Source organism: Gopherus evgoodei, chromosome 6 (assembly GCF_007399415.2).
Source record: "Gopherus evgoodei ecotype Sinaloan lineage chromosome 6, rGopEvg1_v1.p, whole genome shotgun sequence".
Taxonomy (NCBI): Eukaryota; Metazoa; Chordata; order Testudines; family Testudinidae; genus Gopherus; species Gopherus evgoodei.
The window spans coordinates 36095811-36114591 of record NC_044327.1 but is presented as its reverse complement, the minus strand read 5'-3'; the positions used below and the strand labels follow the sequence as shown (position 1 = coordinate 36114591).

General features: G+C 38.3%; 1 protein-coding gene across 3 annotated transcripts in view; it reads right to left on the bottom strand.

Moving 5' to 3' along the window:
• Window positions 1–7741: 7741 nt before the first annotated feature.
• The window catches only part of LOC115653372 (guanine nucleotide-binding protein G(q) subunit alpha), a 230541-nt gene continuing 219501 nt past the window's right edge, over window positions 7742–18781 (bottom strand). For all 3 annotated transcript variants that reach the window (XM_030566592.1, XM_030566593.1, XM_030566594.1), the window contains exons 6-7: window positions 13514–13667; window positions 7742–10102 (exon numbers count right to left, since the gene is read on the bottom strand). In XM_030566592.1, coding sequence (XP_030422452.1) covers window positions 9912–10102; window positions 13514–13667 — 345 coding nt within the window. In that variant the 3' untranslated portion in view covers window positions 7742–9911. The remainder of the gene's footprint in view (window positions 10103–13513; window positions 13668–18781) is intronic.

Sequence of the window (18781 nt, the reverse complement as noted above, 5' to 3'; positions counted from 1 at the left end):
TCTCTCATATTTCCATTCCTTATGTTCAGGTAAACCTGCTAATTCCTTAGTAATAGGACTTCTGTCACTTAAGCTTCGCTCCTCAATTTCTTCTGTACTGGGAAGATTGCTACTGCCTAAAGCCTGAGCTATGTTGTTCTGTTTCAGATATTTTCCCATCAAATTTGCCCCTTGCTGCAGATTAGATTGCAATTGAGCTTTTTGGTTCCTATACTGAGATCCTGAAAACAGACAGTAGTAGGGAGAGCAAAAGTCTATGTTCCGCATAGAAAGTCATAAAACATTAAGTGTTAAGTACGGCAAAAGTAGTAACAGTATTTCTTTTATATTGTCGTGTAGATAGCAGATTGATAGATATCTCTGGCATCTCATTAAATATGTCCTTTATTAGTTGCTACTTACAGTCTTCAAGTCTTAAAACACAAGTACACTTTCATAATTACACAGTAAAACAAGGTTCACAATATTGCAGCTGGGCTCTCACTTTGTTCTTATATCTCACTGACTGATTGGTGATACCCTGCTCCTTATTCTTATGCCCTTTGTGAGGACATGGCTGACAACATTCTAGGAGGTTCAAGAAAAATGTACTTTTCAGAAAGTCTGGAAGGTTCCACGAGATTCTGCAAAGGTTCAGAACATTCTAGGAGGTTAGTGAAAAATGAATCAAGATATCGAATACTTGAAACATTTTACTTCAAATTCTATTTTCCCTTTTGTCACTAACAACAAAAATAGCACCCGGTTCCTGGCCCTAAATCCGGTTCTGATTCAAATACTGCATCTTGAGGTAAATGATGTTTATTTTTATGATAGAATGACTTATTTGCTTTATAATAAATGTATACAAGTGCAATATCTGTAAACATTTACTGCATGCAATTCTTCTTTTGTGAGTAGCACTTTAAAAGGTAATTAGCAATTTATGTCAGAAGGAATACATTTAACTTATTATCAGTTTAATGCTTCTCTCAATTTCATCATCAATCTTTAACCAACTGGTTGCCTACTATCATGGCTATGAAACAGTTAAGTAAGAGGATTATAGAAGAAGAGTAAATTTTCAATAACATTGTGGAATAAGATATATTCCTCCATTGAAATTGTGTCCTCACTGGAGTTGCATATGTTAATAGGTAAGGTTAGGCACAATTTGACCCATTGTATCTTTTAGTGACTTATATCATAACTAAACTGTTGCTATAAGATTTTGTCTTTCTGAGATATTTGCCCACAAAGTTAATTAGGGCAACCTCCTACTGAGAGGAACTTTCTGATCATGTCTTATCCCTTGTTTTAAACCTATGCCTTGTTTTTTAAGTCCTTTCACACTGCTGGAACTGATTTGACCTCTGCAAGACAGCCCTTCCTGATAACAATAGGAAAAGAAAAAGGAGGACATCAAGAAGATGAAGAAAAAAGGATCAGAGAAATGCAGAAATGGCTTCACCAACCACACACACAGAGCACCACTGTAAAAATGTTTTCTGAGGGGTGCAAAAAGGCAGCTAATCAATATATTACAAAAATGGGGGGAAAGGAAATTTTAGAGAAGGACACAGGAGCAGGGCCGGTTCTAGGCATTTTACCACCCCAAGCACGGCGGCACACCATGGGGGGCGCTCTGCCGCTTGCCAGTCCCTCAGCTCCGGTGGACCTCCCGCAGGCGTGCCTGCAGATGCTCCACTGGAGCCGCGGGACGAGCAGACCCTCCTGCTGCCCTCCTGGCAACCGGCAGAGTGCCCCCTGCAGCATGCCACCCCAAGTATGAGCTTGGCGCGCTGGGGCCTGGAGCCAGCCCTGCACAGGAGCAAACTCTTACAGTTTATGAAGAGTGCCACAGATGCTTTAATGTGCCTAGGGAAGGTAGGCAAGCCCTCAGTTTTTAAGGTATGACCTAAAAAGTACAGGGATTCAGTATCATCTACCTCAGAAGAATGAAAAGTCTGATTTGAAAGTACCTGGATTTCAGGCTGGAGTTCCAGAATACCTAATTATTCCAAAGCTGAGACTTTCATGGCTTAGCTATCTCCTCTGACATATCTTGGCATTTATAGGAATTTATTTAACATTCTTACTGTGTTATTGTGCTACATATTGAGAATAAATGCAGGATGTTGATATATAGGGGCTTTGTTGTATGTTTTGGGTGGTTACATTACTCACAAGTGACAAGACCATAAGTGAGCTGTTCTGATCATCCCAAATGAGTGCAGATAAAACCTTTATACAGCACCATCATGCATTCTGTATATGTCACATATGTTACAGAAAAACAGTTTCTTAGAAATGTTTTAGCATTCTAAAAACTCTATAAGGATACCTGTTCTTTTTACTCCACTTCTAAAACCAAGTGCCTTAGCTAATAACGTATTTCCATAAATAGCCTAGCATACTTTTTCTATATATAAATTTGCCACTCCTTTAAAATTTGATATCTCATGCACTAGCAGGACTAGAAATAATGTCTGGATCCAACTGGGAATTTCCCCTTTCAATAAAGTTTCCATTTTTAGCCCTGCAGGGCCACAGAGAAAGTCATGACATTTTGATTATAGAAAGGCTGACAATAGCCCATCCTGGGCCTCTAACACATGCAATTTTTGGTGAAATTCCATATTTCTGGGGAAGACTGAGTTTTAAAAATAACGGCATTTGTTTGAAGCTCCCAAAGCGTTTCGAACGTTAAAGTAAGTTCAGGGAGATGGATTAGTGATCAGGTGATATAGTCATAGGTGTGATAAACTGCACTGAGGAGTGCTAAATTTATCAGCTGGATAATCATTTCTACATGTACTGCATACAGTATAATAAATATCACAAATTAAAGGGCTTTTCTTGTTGAAGTTATCCTCATAAGGGTGATATAAATTAATATTAGTTTTCATACTTTCCCATCTCCTTACATAAAACAGATAATAATAATAATAATAATAATAATAATAATAATAATAATAATAATAATTTAAAAATCAGTGGCATACCTCATTGAATCATTGAATACCTCAGTCAGGCAGACTACTGGAATTCTAAGAATCAGATTTAAAGAGCCACATATTAGAGCAAAACTGAGTTCTACAAATGGCCTGGAACTCCACTTCCTCTGTGATAGAAGTCTGAGTTATTGGTCACTGTTTTAGTATTAACCAGAGAAGCTGAAAAGCAAATTGTTGTACATATCACTCTGTTATGCTTGTCATCACTTAAACAGACAATCAAAAAGATTATGAGAAACATAATGAGGAGTCCAGTGGCACCTTAAAAACTAACAGATTTATTTGGGCATAAGCTTTTGTTGGTAAAAAACCCCACTACTTCAGATGCATGGAATGAAAATTACAGATAGAGGCATAAATATACTGGCACATGAAGAGAAGGGAGTTACCGTATAAGTAGAGAACCAGTGCTGGCAAGGCCAGTTCAGTCAGGGTAGATGTGGTCCACTCCCAATAACTGATGAGGAGGCATCAATACCAAGAGAGGGAAAATTGCTTTTGTAGTGAGCCAGCCACTCCTAGTCCCTATTCAAGTCCGAATTAATGTTGTTAAGTTTTCAAATGAATTGTAGTTCTGCAGTTTCTCTCTGAAGTCTGTTTTTGAAGATTTTTTGTTGAAGAATGACTACTTTTAAATCTGTTATTGCATGTCCAGGGAGACTGAAGTGTTCTCCTACTGGCTTTTGTATGTTACCATTCCTGATGTCTGATTTGTGTCCATTTATTCTTTTATGTAGAACTGTCTGGTTTGGCCAATGTACATGGCAGAGGGGCATTGCTGGCACATGGTGGCATATATCACATTAGTAGATGTGCAGGTGAATGAGCCCCTGATGGCGTGGCTGATGGGGTTGGATCCTCTTATGGTGTTGCTAGAGTAGATATGGGGACAGAGTAGGCAACGGGGTTTATTACAGGGATTGGTTGCTGGGTTAGTGTTTCTGTGGTGTGTAGTTGCAGGTATTTGCTTCAGTTTGGGGGGGCTGTCTGTAAGTGAGGACTGACCTGCCTCCCAAAGTCTGTGAGAGAGATCATTTTCCAGGATAGGTTGAAGGTCACTGATAATGTGCTGGAGAGGTTTTACTTGGGGAATGTATGTGATGGCCAGTAGTGTTCTGTTATTTTCTCTGTTGGGCCTATCCTGTAGTTGGTGACTTCTGGGTACCGGTCTTGCTGTCAATCTGTTTCGTCACTTCCCCAGGTGGGCATTACAGGTTTAAGAATGCTTGATAAAGATCTTCTAGGTGTTTGTCTCTGTCTGAGGGATTGGAGCAAATATGGTTGTATCTTAGAGCTTGGCTGTAGACAATGGATCATGTGATGTGTCCTGGATGGAAGCTGGGGGCATGTAGGTAAGTAAAGCGGTCAGTAGGTGATACGTCCTTATCAATTATTGGGAGTGTACCACATCCACCCTGACTGAATTGGCCTTGTAAGGTAACTCCTTTCTCTTCATGTGCCAGTATATTTATGTCTGTATCTGTAATTATCACTCTATGTATCTGAAGTGGTTTTTTTTTTACCCACGAAAGCTTATGCCCAAATAAATCTGTTAGTCTTTAAAGTGCCACCGGACTCCTCATTTTTTTTGTGGATACAGACTAACACGGCTACTGCTCTGATATGAGAAACACGTCTGCTACTGCTGTACCACTGAAATTCAGCCAACCCAATTTAAAAGAATTCGTACTGAAGCCTTACAGGTTTTGTTAATTTTCTGGTAATAGGATGTTGGTTAAATATCTTATTTATTTCCCTTACTGCCTCTTATGTTTTTCTTTTACATAAGCCAACCAATCTTTAGTAATATAATCAAGAGATTTTCTCCTCTGCAGAGAGACAAGCCTTAAAGGGTTTGAAATTTCTGCTTGTAATAGAGATATGAAAGAAGTTTCATGTTTAGAGATTCCTGTATCTAATGAGGATAAAACACGTACAGTCTAAAAAAGTAATCACTGGAATAAAAAGCATTCCAGGAGAACAATAAACCAGAATACTTCAACAGAAGCAAACTTCAAGGAATGAAGATACTGTAGTACAAAATTATGGCCAAAAATACTGTATTTTTAACCAGCAAGATAATTTGGGGGCAGTATTTATACAACATTAGTTTTTTTCAAAAACTATTTCCCATCCCCAAACAGACAATACATGCATTTGAATGACATTTTAAGAACAGCAAGTATGATTTTTTAAATACTGTAAGTTAAAAATGTATCTGACAAAACCCCCTAAAAATACAGGTCAAAAAAGGACCACCTCCAGGTGGATACGTGAAGAATCCAGCAACAGTTTGCAGATTAGAGTATCCTTTGAAAAAAACAATTCCTTACAATCAGATTTGTCTGGCTGATTTTATTAAATACTTTCCCCACCATCACTTTAATATTCATTTGAATACTCCCCCTCCCTTTTTTTTTTTAAAGAGAAAAAGCTTATGTGAGAGTTATAGTATTCCCTTTAACCAGCAAAGCAATGATTCAGTGGGATTTTACTTACACTTAAATGATATTTCTTTTTTGTTTGATGTAACTCAGAATCATATGGCTGAACAAATGCTGTGTGAAGAGTGAGGAGAAAAAAATAGCAGTTTTGAACATATGTTTGAGGAGCTGGTAGGCAAGATCATTACTGAATTGACCATGGGACATGGATAGAGGATATAAATTATTAGTGCATACTAAACTGTAAAATGTATGGATTATGCCCAAAACGAGAATTGTAATTACAAAAAAAGCAGATGTCTAAATGTCCAAAATACAGCAGTTAACCTCATGCAAGAAGCCACTTTAATTTTCTAGTCAGATGGTGACAACATGATGAAATCCCAAAGACACATATGGACTATATAATTGGTTTTTAAACTAGAGGTAGGTCTTTGGAGGCCATGTTAACATATTGTGCACACATCATTAGTTAAACAAATGAATGTAGTAGTTAGTATGCACGGTAACCCTTACAGAGACTTTCAAGAACAGCAGCACATGTAATAAATTATTTGGGTACATTTTATTTTTTTCAAATGGGTTAACATGTTTTTGTGTTTTCCTATTATTTCAATCTTTTGTGAGGAATGCAAAACAAGGGAAGGGTCATGAGAGTGAGTAATTTGAAGGTCATTTGCATCTTACAACCAAAAGCGGGGAGTCTAGCGGTATCTTAATATGCAGCCCTTTTCCCCCTCCATTTAAAGTTTTTGCAAATCATGCAGTCAGTTCTGACTGATATCCAGCATAAAAAGTCTCTTCTCAACTTTCAAACTTAAAAAAAGATTCAAAATCATGTGGCAGTATGATTAAAAATTACAGTTCTTACACCTTGACAATCAAAATAGTCTTAATTATAAAAAGTAAAACTGCCCTTATAGTTGTATTATCCTCTATACCTCAGGACAGTTCCAGTTAATTTGTGAAAAAGGCAAGTTGAAGGTTTTTGTAAAACACATATTACAGCTTTCTTGTGCTAGTGAACATCTAGTATACACAGGTTCCCAAGAGGTTTTCTTTTCCTCCTCCCCCATTTATGATATTCAACAAAAACACACTGTTTTGGCAAAGTTGAAAGGGTTTCAATTTTGTTGTTTTTGCCCTCAGCTTCATGTTAGAGGCACAAACTTCTGCTCTATAAGGCATAGTAGAAACCATCAATTGACCAAAAAAACCCCAAAACCAAACCCAACAAAACCAGCAAAGAAATACATTGCAAGTGGGAACTGCTGTGTCATTGAAAAAGGAAGATAGGTTTTTGTAAACTGGCGTACTGCAATGCTGTGTTAGGTGATTCATGAAAAGCTTGCCATGGCATTTTGAAAATTTTTTCCCTCCCCAGAACATGCTCAAATGATCTAAACATTTGCCACAGGTTCAACTTACCTAAAACATACCAGAAGTATCCCAGTGGCACACACTCTTGAAAAGTTTTGCAATCACAATATAACTACAAAGCACGAGTAAACTTTTGTTTTTTGTTTTTATACAAAACTTAAAACCAACTCTCCCCTCCCACTCCACCCCAAGCCCCTGCGCCCCCCAATCTCCCCAAAACAAAAAAACTCCTTTAGGCTCCATTGCCCTCTATTTGCCACAATTCCATTTATATCACCATATCTGGGATGTCAATCTATTCCCATCTTAAAAGAAGGGATATTATCATGTACCCCAGAGTCAACCATGGAAAATCAGGAGCAACTTTATAATGCCATATATAACAAGACTAATTATTCTCATGATCCATTTAGAACATCAGTGTCACTTTTTATCTTCTATATCTACCTGCTGTAGATTTATTAAATAAAATACCTTAACTCACTGGACACTGATGATTTTTTTTTGTTTTGTTACATTTAAGGTTTTCATAACCTTTCAAACACTTCTGTATTATATTCTGTCATATGGTGTTTTTAGGGAAGTGTCAATGTATAACTGTTAGTACATTTGTACAACAGGCTACAATAGTTTTTAAATTCACTTTTCCAATAAAAGCCATCAGAGAGGTAAGACTAACCTTCTGTGCATTTGCCAAGAAAAATGTATTAAAGAGCTCACATTCCAATTATAGATCATATGGCAAAAGTTCTTCTAACAAAGTTGGTTTCTACATCTGTATAAAGTCCTGTCAAAACTCAAGCATTATTTTGAGAGTGTGACCTTTGGGTGTTGTTTTAAATTTACCTCTAATCAGGAATGTACAAATGATTTTATACAGCATGATGCTAGTACCGCTCTGTACTATAGTAAAGTATTTTGTTTGTAAATAAAAAAAAAATCCCTAGTCAGAAATAAACTGACAAAATTTACATTCTTCTCTCTTAAAAAAGTAAATAAAATAACATTATTTAAAATGTGAATTAGCTATGACATACAATACAATTACATAGATACATATCAATACAGCACATTCAATCTGCCAAAAAATTAATGATTACAAAGCCAATATGGATGCTGCTATATTATATACATACACACACACACACATATATATATCTATATGCGTGTATGTATGTATGTATGCATGTACAATGATTATAGCATTCATAATTGCACTATACCTACAACCAGTTTTAAATTACATAGTGTCTCATGAGGGAGAAAAAAATACAACTTTTGTTATTATTGTTGTTTTGCATTGGAGGGGCGGGTTAAAGATGAACCACATCTCATTAGTATTTATTGTTAACTTTGGTACTCAACTAGTAAGCCATTCTCCCCTCCTCACGCTGCTCTGAAGGAGCAATTTCTACATAAATGCACTCTAGTGCTACATGATATTGTGGATAATCAGTCCAATTATATGTCAGACCTCTGAGTTCTCTGCAGCTTGCTAGCAGTCTTGTGACTGGTTAAAAAATGTTTTTTCAACCCAACCTGCAGAACAGAGCCTCATACATGTGTGTGCTGTCTTTGTTGTTTAAAAAAATTGCACATTTAGAGTTCAAAAGTAAGATATTTGCTGTTTCGTTTAATAAATACTTCCATGGAACACTGAGAGAGGCTACTTTGTATTAAGCCTATTAGATATCTGTCAATCCATTAACTAGCAACTGTATCAAGACAGGGTCCTGAATATGATTATTCATCAGTAATTTCATGTTTTACAATTAAAGGTGCCCTGATATTACTGCAGAAAATGTTCCCTGTATTCTCATACTATCTTTGACATACGGACAGAGTAAAATTGTCTTTAAATTAGTATAGACAATATGCATGTGCATGATGCACCCAACAGCATTTTCACTCACGCTGCTGTTTTTGGCATTCAAAATGGAACACTTTCTTTAAAAAAAGCAGGGGGAGAGGAACATATGAGTTAAAACTTTAATTCTTTATCATTTGGCAGTTGTCTCAATCTGGTCGTTTCCCAATCAATCAATTTGGCATTTCAATTAGTATCTTATGTTTCAAAGCTATTGGTTTTATAAAAAGCCACGTTTGGCAACATGAATTTTTTTAATTCAATAAAAATAATGTTTAGATTGTGGTCAAAAATATTTAAAAAGTTCTAACTAAAAAAAAACCAAACCAAACCAAAACAAAAAATAAAAAACAAACAAACAAAGCCAACCTGAAAAAACACTGTTTCAGGCTGTAGCCTCTGGGGAAAATGTAGTGTCTATGGCATTTTTGTTTGGCATCTATGATTTGAAAGAAAAGAAAGAAGAAAGGACACATGACAATTAAAAAGAAATTCGATCATATTCCACATCACCATTTTGCCTTAGTCATTTTATTACTGTCTTCTATGCATTGTTCTGATTTGCCACGTTATAGCTAAAGTTAAAATCCATGTTACTACAACTGCTGTTTTTGAACCCAATATCCTAGACCACAGCGTGAAGACAGTTTGCAAAATATCCATGTCAAGAATTTTAAAATCACAGTATCAATACTTTTGATCCTTCAGAAAAAGTACATACTGTAAAATTAGAATGATTGATGGCTTAAATTGTGATGATAGTATTTTCCTGATCAGATCACTGTAGAGAAAACAGTCTGCCAAGGAATGCAACTGAAAAATAAGGCCATTGTACCTTTGAAAACAATAATAAAATGCAGTGGAGGAAAGGGGAGAGAGTGAGAAAGAGAGTCAGGGAAAGGGGAAACCAGCTTGATTTTCCCTTAATAGCAAAAAAACCCCCTATCCTTTGTGAGTGCATGACTGAGAATTTAAAACACATTGAGTCACAAGGTTTTGCCTAAAAAAATGAGGAAACATGCTGTGAATGTATTTCAGCATCTTTTGTTTTTCCTCAATATAGTTTAAATAAAATCATAATATTTACTACAAACTCTGTGAACATTCACAGAGTCCAGGCCGGCAATAAATTAGTATTATGCAAGTCGTTTTCACAGATAATACAGTCCCTCTTGTATATCTTCAATTGCCCGAAGGGAATTTTGGGGGGCCTACTAGGCACAGTTAGACCAGGTTGTACTCCTTCAGGTTTAACTGTAGGATAGTGTCCTTGACAGCAGCAAAGACGAAGCGGATATTCTCTGTGTCTGTAGCACATGTGAAGTGAGAGTAGATAATTTTATCACTGTCTGGATTCAGGTCCACGAACATCTTCAAAATGAACTCTCGTGCCGCCTGTGCATCTCGCTGGGGTCCTGTTAGGTTAGAAAAGAAAGTTAGTTTTGCAAAAGCATGAGCTTCTTCTTTGTCAGAGAGACTCCTACTATGTCTAGCACAGGAGTTCTCAAACTGGGGGTCAGGACCACTCAGGGGGTTGTGAGGTTATTATATGGGGGGGTCGCAAGCTATCAGCCTCCACCCCAAACCCCGCTTTGCCTCCAGCATTTATAATGGAGTTAAATATATAAAAAAGTGTTTTTAATTTATACTCATAGGCTTGCTATTTGAAAGTGGTCACTAGTACAAAAGTTTGAGAACCACTGGTCTAGCAGTAGGTGGAAGAAAGTTGTAATCTGCGATACCTGCGTGAAAGAAATAGGGAAAGATTATTTTATAAATCAACTCACACCGTGCCCTTGCTCTCTTCTTCTCACTAGGACCTTTTAAAATAAAATGGAGGGAAATTTCAGAGAGAAAATTATGCTCATGAGAACATAAATATTTTCCTGCCAATTAGTCCCCTTCCCCACCAAGATACCTTACTAAATGGGAGAATGAAATGGACAATCTGTAACCACAAAGGATGAGCAAAACAGAAATCAATCCTTTTATAATTAATCTTTCAGTAATTTCAAAGGGTTAACCAGTGTTTGGGGTATTGTAATTCAGTGTACACGTTTAAACTAAAAACTAATCTTGTATTGTAACATTTATTACTTTTACAGCTATGCCTGAGGATTTTAATACATAGTGTAAGTGAGTTACATTCTAAACTATGATGACACTGTCTCAAATAGAACTTCATTAATTTTAACATTTGCTGATAATGAAATACAGTTGCTTTGTAGCTGATGCACTTGTTACAAAGTTGTTACATTACAAAAGTTAATGATCTAACTAATCAATTGTTTTATCTAACTTACACACAATAATTATCCTATTAAATCAAAATTGAGGCTGCAATTCTCAGAAGGGCATGCAGTCTATGTAATCAGGCTGCACGTTCAGCTATATGCACATGAGGCAAATGGACCAAACACTCACTCTCAACTTGGAATAGCCAATGTGCATCATGCAAAGCCAGTACTTCAGGGAATCGGCAGGTGTGGTCACCACATGTTGCTGCTTTCTCAGACCAGCATTTGTGAGTGTGCTCCAAAGTGTAAGGGCCCCAGGGTGTCTCAAAGAAAAGATCCCCAGATTTTTATTTACAATGGGCAAAGCAAAATATTCTTCACTAGCTTTGTCTTTAGATATGTCTGAACCATTTGGGCTGAAATTTTCCAGAAAAATTTAGCCTGGGCAGACACGTAGCATTGAAAATTTCAACCCAAATAGTTAAAAGTTTGTCAACGTCATAAACAACTGAAAACAGGATCTTATGACAGGAAGAGTTGGGACACCTTAGTAGGTGGGGCTGACCTAGGCTTGAAAGAAAACTAAAAATAATTACTATTCAACTGTCAGATTTCAAATAATAGAGGATTATCAAACTAAAACTATAATGAATTGTAAATAATAACTATGGTCTGATCCTTGTGGTTGTTCTACATCAGTGAACCCCTGCAACTGCGCAGCACAATTTGCAGGACCAGACTTAAGTCTCTCAAATCATAAACTACAGGCAAGTCTCATCTTACGTGGGGGTTTCGTTCCGCGGTTAATGTGTAAAGCAAAAAGTGCGTATAGTCAAAATTACATTGAGTTGAATGGCGGGTGGCATCACCCGCACTACAGGTACAGTATTAAAACTGTTATTTTTCTTTGTTTTTTTTGTTTTCTTTGTTTTTGTTTTTGCTTTTGCCGACTGCGTAAAGCTGAAATCGCAAATGTTAAATGTGTGTAAGATGTGACAGACCTGTAGTGTTTTCCTAATCTCGGTCTTGAAAATTAGAGATACTACCTTTTTCAAGCCTCATCAAATTTGTAGCTTAATCTGCTGTTCACTCTCTGGTAGGGACAATGGAGCCTTTAGGTTAAGTACTCAGCCCTTCAGTCCACTCACCAGATGAACCTGGGACTTTTCTTCCACTCCAAGCAAAGCCTCCACTCAGATACCTTAAATAACTTCATTTTCGCCTCATGAAAACTTCCAGAATGTACATCCTGCGAGTTTCCTTAGCAACTGGTATGTGACCTGCATAATGTTCTCTGGAACAGGCACATTAAATCTTATATAAGTAACATAAAATTAGAATGAAGGAAACTCCATTATAAAAATGGAGTAGTGGAAGGGTGGGAGGAGTCAGACAGATCTCTTTGAAGCACTGAAAGGACTTATGCCATGTTCCCTTCAGACATCCAGTTCTTAAAAAAAGTTAAATGTAAATATGCAAGAAAATGTATATATTTGGCAAAAAATTCATTCTGTTCAAAACCAGCAGCAAAATATCTTAAATTCCTAGAAAAAAAATATTCTTTTAATTAGATCAGCAAACACAGTTATAGGCTAGTTTGAAATTAGGTCCACTGATAACATGAGAATATTTCCTCAAAAATCTAAGAATTCTGAAGATATAAAACCCTCATAAATCATAAATCTAAAATCACAAATCACGACAGCAAATCTCAAATAATTTAGTATCACACAGATATCGTTCCACTCCCCACAAACAATGGAGGTATAGAGTAAAATCCTGGCTTCAGTGAAATCAATGGCAAAATTCCTCTTGATTTCAATGGGATCAGGCTTTCACCCATAGACTTTATACATTTTAGGGAAATATTATTTAATATGATACATGGTTTGTGATTACTTCCAGTGAAGCTGGTGAAAATCTACCTGATGTTCTATCTGTTTTCCTATAGCTATTATAAAAACTACTACAAGACTGTAGACAATTTGAAATCATTAGACATTCTCAAAATTGCTGTTTTCATTTGTATTTTTTCTTTTTCTCATGTTTTTAAATCTAGTATGTTACAACTCCATCTTCTCAACCATCAGTTAATCATTGATGCCATAAGTACATATTCTATTAACTCCGCAAACAACTGTTGATGATTATTGCATTAAAAGCTTCTATGTACCACATAAACTAAATACATTTCTAAGGCCTGGTCTACACACGTGAATAACACAGCTGAAGTCAATGTACTTAGATCAACTTACCGTGGTATCTTCACTGCGGTGAGTCGACTGCTGCTGCTCCCCTGTCGACTCCACCTGCGCCTCTCATGGCAGTGGAGTACAGGAGTCAACGGGAGAGCGCTCAGGGGTCAATTTATCATGTCTACACTAGACGTGATAAATCGACCCCCGCTGGATCAATTGCAGCCCGCCAGTCTGGAGGGCAGTGTAGACATACCCTAAGCAATATGTACTGGAAAGATCTGTTGGTCTGCAATTTAGACAATGCTGTTTCTCACATATCATCGTTGTAGTGTAAATGCAATCAGTATCTCAAGATCTGGAGCATGAATTCTGGTGTTGCAATATTACTTACCATCATACTCTGGGAAATAGTCAACTAGATGGGAGTACATAATTTTCTCCTCTAGAAGATCTTTTTTATTTAAGAACAGAATGACCGAAGAGTTCTGGAACCACGGATATGTGATAATTGTCCTAAACAGTGCTTTGCTTTCCTCCATTCGGTTCTGGAAGAAAATAAGAAAAAGAGAAAGGAAATGATGTGGTCACAAAATATGTTAGCTGTGTTTGCAAACTGAACCATTCCATCATATGAATTTACTTGTTGCTCCCTAGGGTTTTATAGCTTCAAATCACAATTTCTGTATAAACAGTTTGTTAACTCTGTAGGATGTTTCAGTCAGTTATGCAAGTTGAGGGTAATGTACAATGAGCATGATTTTTTTTTTTTAAAAAAGGGCCATGAATGTTAACGGTGTAATAGGAACTGACAAAGTCTGTCTACTTATGTGTACAGCTGCACACAAACCCACATTACTGGAAAGCGTGTGGAGGGAAAGCCAAATGTACAAAAACAAAGCATAAGAGCTGAGTTAAGGAGAGAATATTCTCCTTTGTTTTCAATTTCCTAGTTTTTGTTGGTTCAGTGTTTCAACGTTCACTGCTTAACCACTGCTGAAACATAAACTGGATTTGTATTATTGTTTTAATAGTCCTGAAATCTATAATTATGTCTGAAAGGACTTGTCTATACAGCAAACTTTCATTGTGTTTCAATACAACTGAGGAGAATTTAATTATCTGACATGATGCTGACTTTACCTAGGGGCAGTACAAACTGGGTTCAGAATTGTTCCAGCTAACTATGATAGAACTACTCTCCTCTCCTGTGAATAGCTCTGTGACATAACCCTTGATAAGCACAGACTTGAACAGCAGTAGCAACAGCATGATGAAAGTGAAAGAGGATTGTTACAGTCTAGCCATTGCCTGCAGGGTTCTAAAGAGCAGCTATGAAAAAATCAGGTGCCCTGCTAATTTTACTGCTGCTTGGCTATAAGCCCCAGCATAGGCACTGAAGCCGCATGTAGAGAGACAAAGATAATGCTTTACAGTTGGGTTTTATTTACTTGTGTGCTTTCGTAAATTTTACATTCAGTTCCTTAGAACATTTTTGTTAAAAGAAAAAAATCAACTCTGCAGAAATTGATAGGTTAGTCCTCTCATACCAGGGCAAGTTTCCCATTGGCGGATAAACAACTGGAATTTTCAAAGCTCTGCAATAATTAATTAAATCTCACAACATCCGTTTAAGACAGTAAATATGGGAAAACTAACACATAGAAGGTGGGAGCCACACAGGTACTTAGGAGCCTAAGTCCCATTTTTAGATGTCACTGTGTTCCACAAAACTCACACTCGGTTGCTGCCTAACCCTGCAAGCACCTAAACTCACCAAGCAACTATATTTTTTGCAACAGAAGTTCCCTAGGTGCCTATGTTCCTCCCTCTGGGCATGCACACTACTACCTCCCCCTAGGTAGCTGGGCACCTATCTGCCACCTAAACCCCAGAGTGATCCACACATCTGGGGAAGATAGGCGTTCAGTTGCTTAAGTCACATGTGGGGCCTGAACTGGTAGGCATGATCAGAGGCTGCCTAACTCTACACAAAGCAACTAGAGGGGTGTGGGAGGAGGTGGCCACTCTTATAACCTTTAGTCCAGTGTGTAGGGTACCCAACTCCCGTTGAATTCAGTGGAACCAAGATTTCACGCAGAAAATTCAAGTGACTCACTCAAGGTCACTATATCAAGACATTGGCACAGATGGGCACAGAATCTAAATCATTAGACTGTCAAGTCTGTGCTTTAAACACTAGACAATGCTTCTTCAACATTTTGTATAGCCCACAGGTTCTCAAACTGTGGTCCATGGACCACCAGTGGTCTGCGAGCTCCATTCAGGTGGTCTGCGGATAGTTCCCTTTAAGGAACTCCCTTTAAGGTGGACAGCCGCATACAAGAGAATGAAGGGCCACCCACCTAATTAGTGGAGCTTCGCAGGCATGGCTCTACTAATTAGGTGCCTAGAGCCTGGGAAGATGCGCATGTAAGGTGAGGTAGTGGTTTTGGGGGGATCAGGGGGTAGATGAGAGGGGGCACTGTGGTTAGAGGAGGAGGTGGAGGGAATTTGGGACTTGCAGGGCTGCAGTGACCAGAGAAAGAGGTGACTTTCCCCCAGATCCAGGGCTGGGGCTGCCAGGGAAAGATGGCCTTCCTTCCCAGCCTCAGCTCTGTGACAGCTGTGGAGGGGGAGAGACTCCCCTCCTTCTCAGCCCTAGCTTGGGAGCTGCTGTGGTAGGGGAGAGAAGAAGAGGCCCTCACTCCTTCCCAGCCCCAGCTCAGAGGTTGCTGCAGCAGGGGAGAGAAGGCACATCCATCGCATTAGAAAGGTAAGACTACTGATATTAAAATATGAGTTGTGTGTTTTTATTTGTAGAACCAAAAAAATCAATTATTATTTTTTTTTATATAGCATTTTATTCAAAGTGCTTTATAATAGTTAGCTAAAGGTACAAGCAACATTTGAAAAGATCATTAAGTTGTCCACCGAGACCCTCAGCAATTTTCAAGTGGTCCGCGAAAAAGAAAGTTTGAGAACCACTGGTATAGATTTCTTGCTACAAACCTATGCCCAAATCCATTTATAACTCACAAAAGTAATTAAATTGAAATCATTTTTATTTCCAGTTTGGCCTTCCTAATCATAGAGCTGTATCATAACTTCATTTGACATCAGCAAAACATTTCTACATTTCTGAATCCTTACTTTTGATAACTTAAAGTTTGATTCCACTCCACAAATCTCTAACTGAATTTGGCATTTACAGACACAGTGTGAGTGTAGATCGGCGTTTGTGGGCTAACAGCATGTTCTCCTTCCACAGCAAATTAAAGAGCTATTGAAAACACTTCAAACCTTATGAATAATTAGCAAAGTGCACAGGAAACACAGTGGCTTGAATTATTAATACAAGCATGAATTATATGCCCTTTGCAGAACTCTTAATGGGAGTTGCAACATTCTCATCCAGCTATCTGACTGTAATGCAGAAGTCTCTCTCTGTGATTTTCACCACACAGTGTTACACAGACAAAACATGCCAGTTTGCAGTGGCAGATTAGCCACTGGGCCAATGGACCCGTGCCCAGGGGCCCTGGCCAATTGGGTTGCCCCTGCATCCCGACCTGCTCTGCCTGCTTGCTCAGTGTTCCTGCTGGGTAGTGAGTTGGGGCATGGGGGCTTGCCCTGCTCCACTGCCCGGCGCTCCTGCCAGGGAGTGGGGGCTTCCCCCATTCCTCAGCAGAAGTGCCAGGCAGGTGGAGTGGAGCAAGGCCCCGTGCCTTGACCCCACTCCCCAGCAGGAGCGCCAGGTGTAGGGCGGCGCGGGACAGGGCAAGCCCCTTTGTCCTGATCTGATTTCCCCAGCAGGAGTGCCGGGGGGGGGAGGGCTGCAGGTGGAAGGGTTGGGGAGGGGGCCCCCACTTGCTCTGGCCCAGGGCCTCACAAAAGCTTAATTCGCCTCTGCCAGTTTGCATAATCTTCTGATTCTTGTTCCAAGAAAACTCCTGAAATCTATGCTTGGCAAAGATGGTTATTAGACAGCTAACATGTTTTACATTTTCTTTTTCAAAAGGATGCCAAACAAGATGAAGAAGAAAAGGCACACAGACTAAGTCAACATTCATACTTTAAACAGGCCTTTTACCAAAATTAATCTAACTTATTAACTCTACATATGCAAGTCTGAAATTTCCTATGGGACACATATAATAAAGAAGCAACATCTTATTAATAAAAAATATATACCATTCATTATAACATACAGTTATAAATTCTTTGAGTATGAAAGTTGCCATATATAGTCACCGTTCTTGTTCTTATAAGCTTATCAGTTACTGAAAAAATTGTAGTTATGTATTTCACAGTCACACACTATGAAGGTATGAAATATTGATGTCATGCTTACAACTCTGAGGGACACATTCTGTCTTCAAGTACACCACTGGAGTCAATGAGTTTGCACAGGTGTAACTGAGGGTAAATTTCACTCTAAGTGTGTAAAATGAATTTTAGTTACTCCTAGACTTTAAGGTCAGATGGGACCATTATGATCATCTAGTCTGACCTCCTGCACAAAGCAGGCCACAGAATAGTTATTACACTGTAAAAAATTGCCTACACAAATTTTACTAATTTTTCAGAAAAACAGTGAGATAGAAACAAGCAGATAATGACATATACAAATAAAGAAGACGAAAAAAGAAAGAAAGATGATAGGTGTTTTAATTTGCATTAAGGGCCTGATTTTCCTGTCCTACTGATGCATATTAGGAATAATGCCACTGAAATCAATTGTTACACACTGCTGTAAAAGAGGTGTAAGAGGCGTTTTTGTTTGCTGGTATCTAGGACTTTTACGAAAAATGGATGATGATTTATCAGAAAAATCAAATATCATCAGTATTGGGCTTATATCCCAAATGTACCTAGTTAGAAGACAGCAGAATGCAAATTGACTGGTACTTGCATGGGCATAAGGCAGAGATCATCAATCAGCTCCTCACTCTGCCCGGCAGTGCTTAATTTGCTGAGCACTGTTTTCCTTCTGAATATGTGGACAGTGGAGAAAGACTGGCTCTGATTTCCCTAGCTTCAGTAGGGAGGGGAAAAACTTGCTTCACTCCCGTTTCTGATGACTAAGAGAGAGAGATCTCTTTGCTGAACCAAATACACTCTGATGACCTTTTGAAGTCAGTTGCTATTGCCAGTGATGCACAGTCCATAGGAACCCTTGCCTGAGAGGGCTATTCAGAGAGTGTTCACCTAACTGCATGGAAAAATCCTGGAAAGCAAAGTTAGTAGCAATCACAACCAGCCCTGGCTCATTCACTGCACAATAACTAGAAGGTGCAGTAAAGAGCAAACATTGCACCTATCTAGAATTTTTAAAATATACAAACTAACATTTGACAGGCTAGCATGTGCACAGCAGGCCCCTTTCCTGTAGAACAATTAGAACGAGAGAGTTTAAATTTCAGTATGTGGGTCACGCTCAGCTCCGCGTCTGTATTTTACTGGATCCGGATGGTGCAGTTGACAGGTTTTTTCAGTGTTTTGAGCTTGGATGAAAACTAGCTAGTTGTCGCTCAGCCCAGTTAAAACAAAGGCAATACTTGTAAGTTAGAGGAAACCACTAAAGGAAATGGCAGAGGTAACATATGCTCCTCGTCTCATGGAATTTGTCCACATTTTGGTACTTCAAGTTTGCAATTTT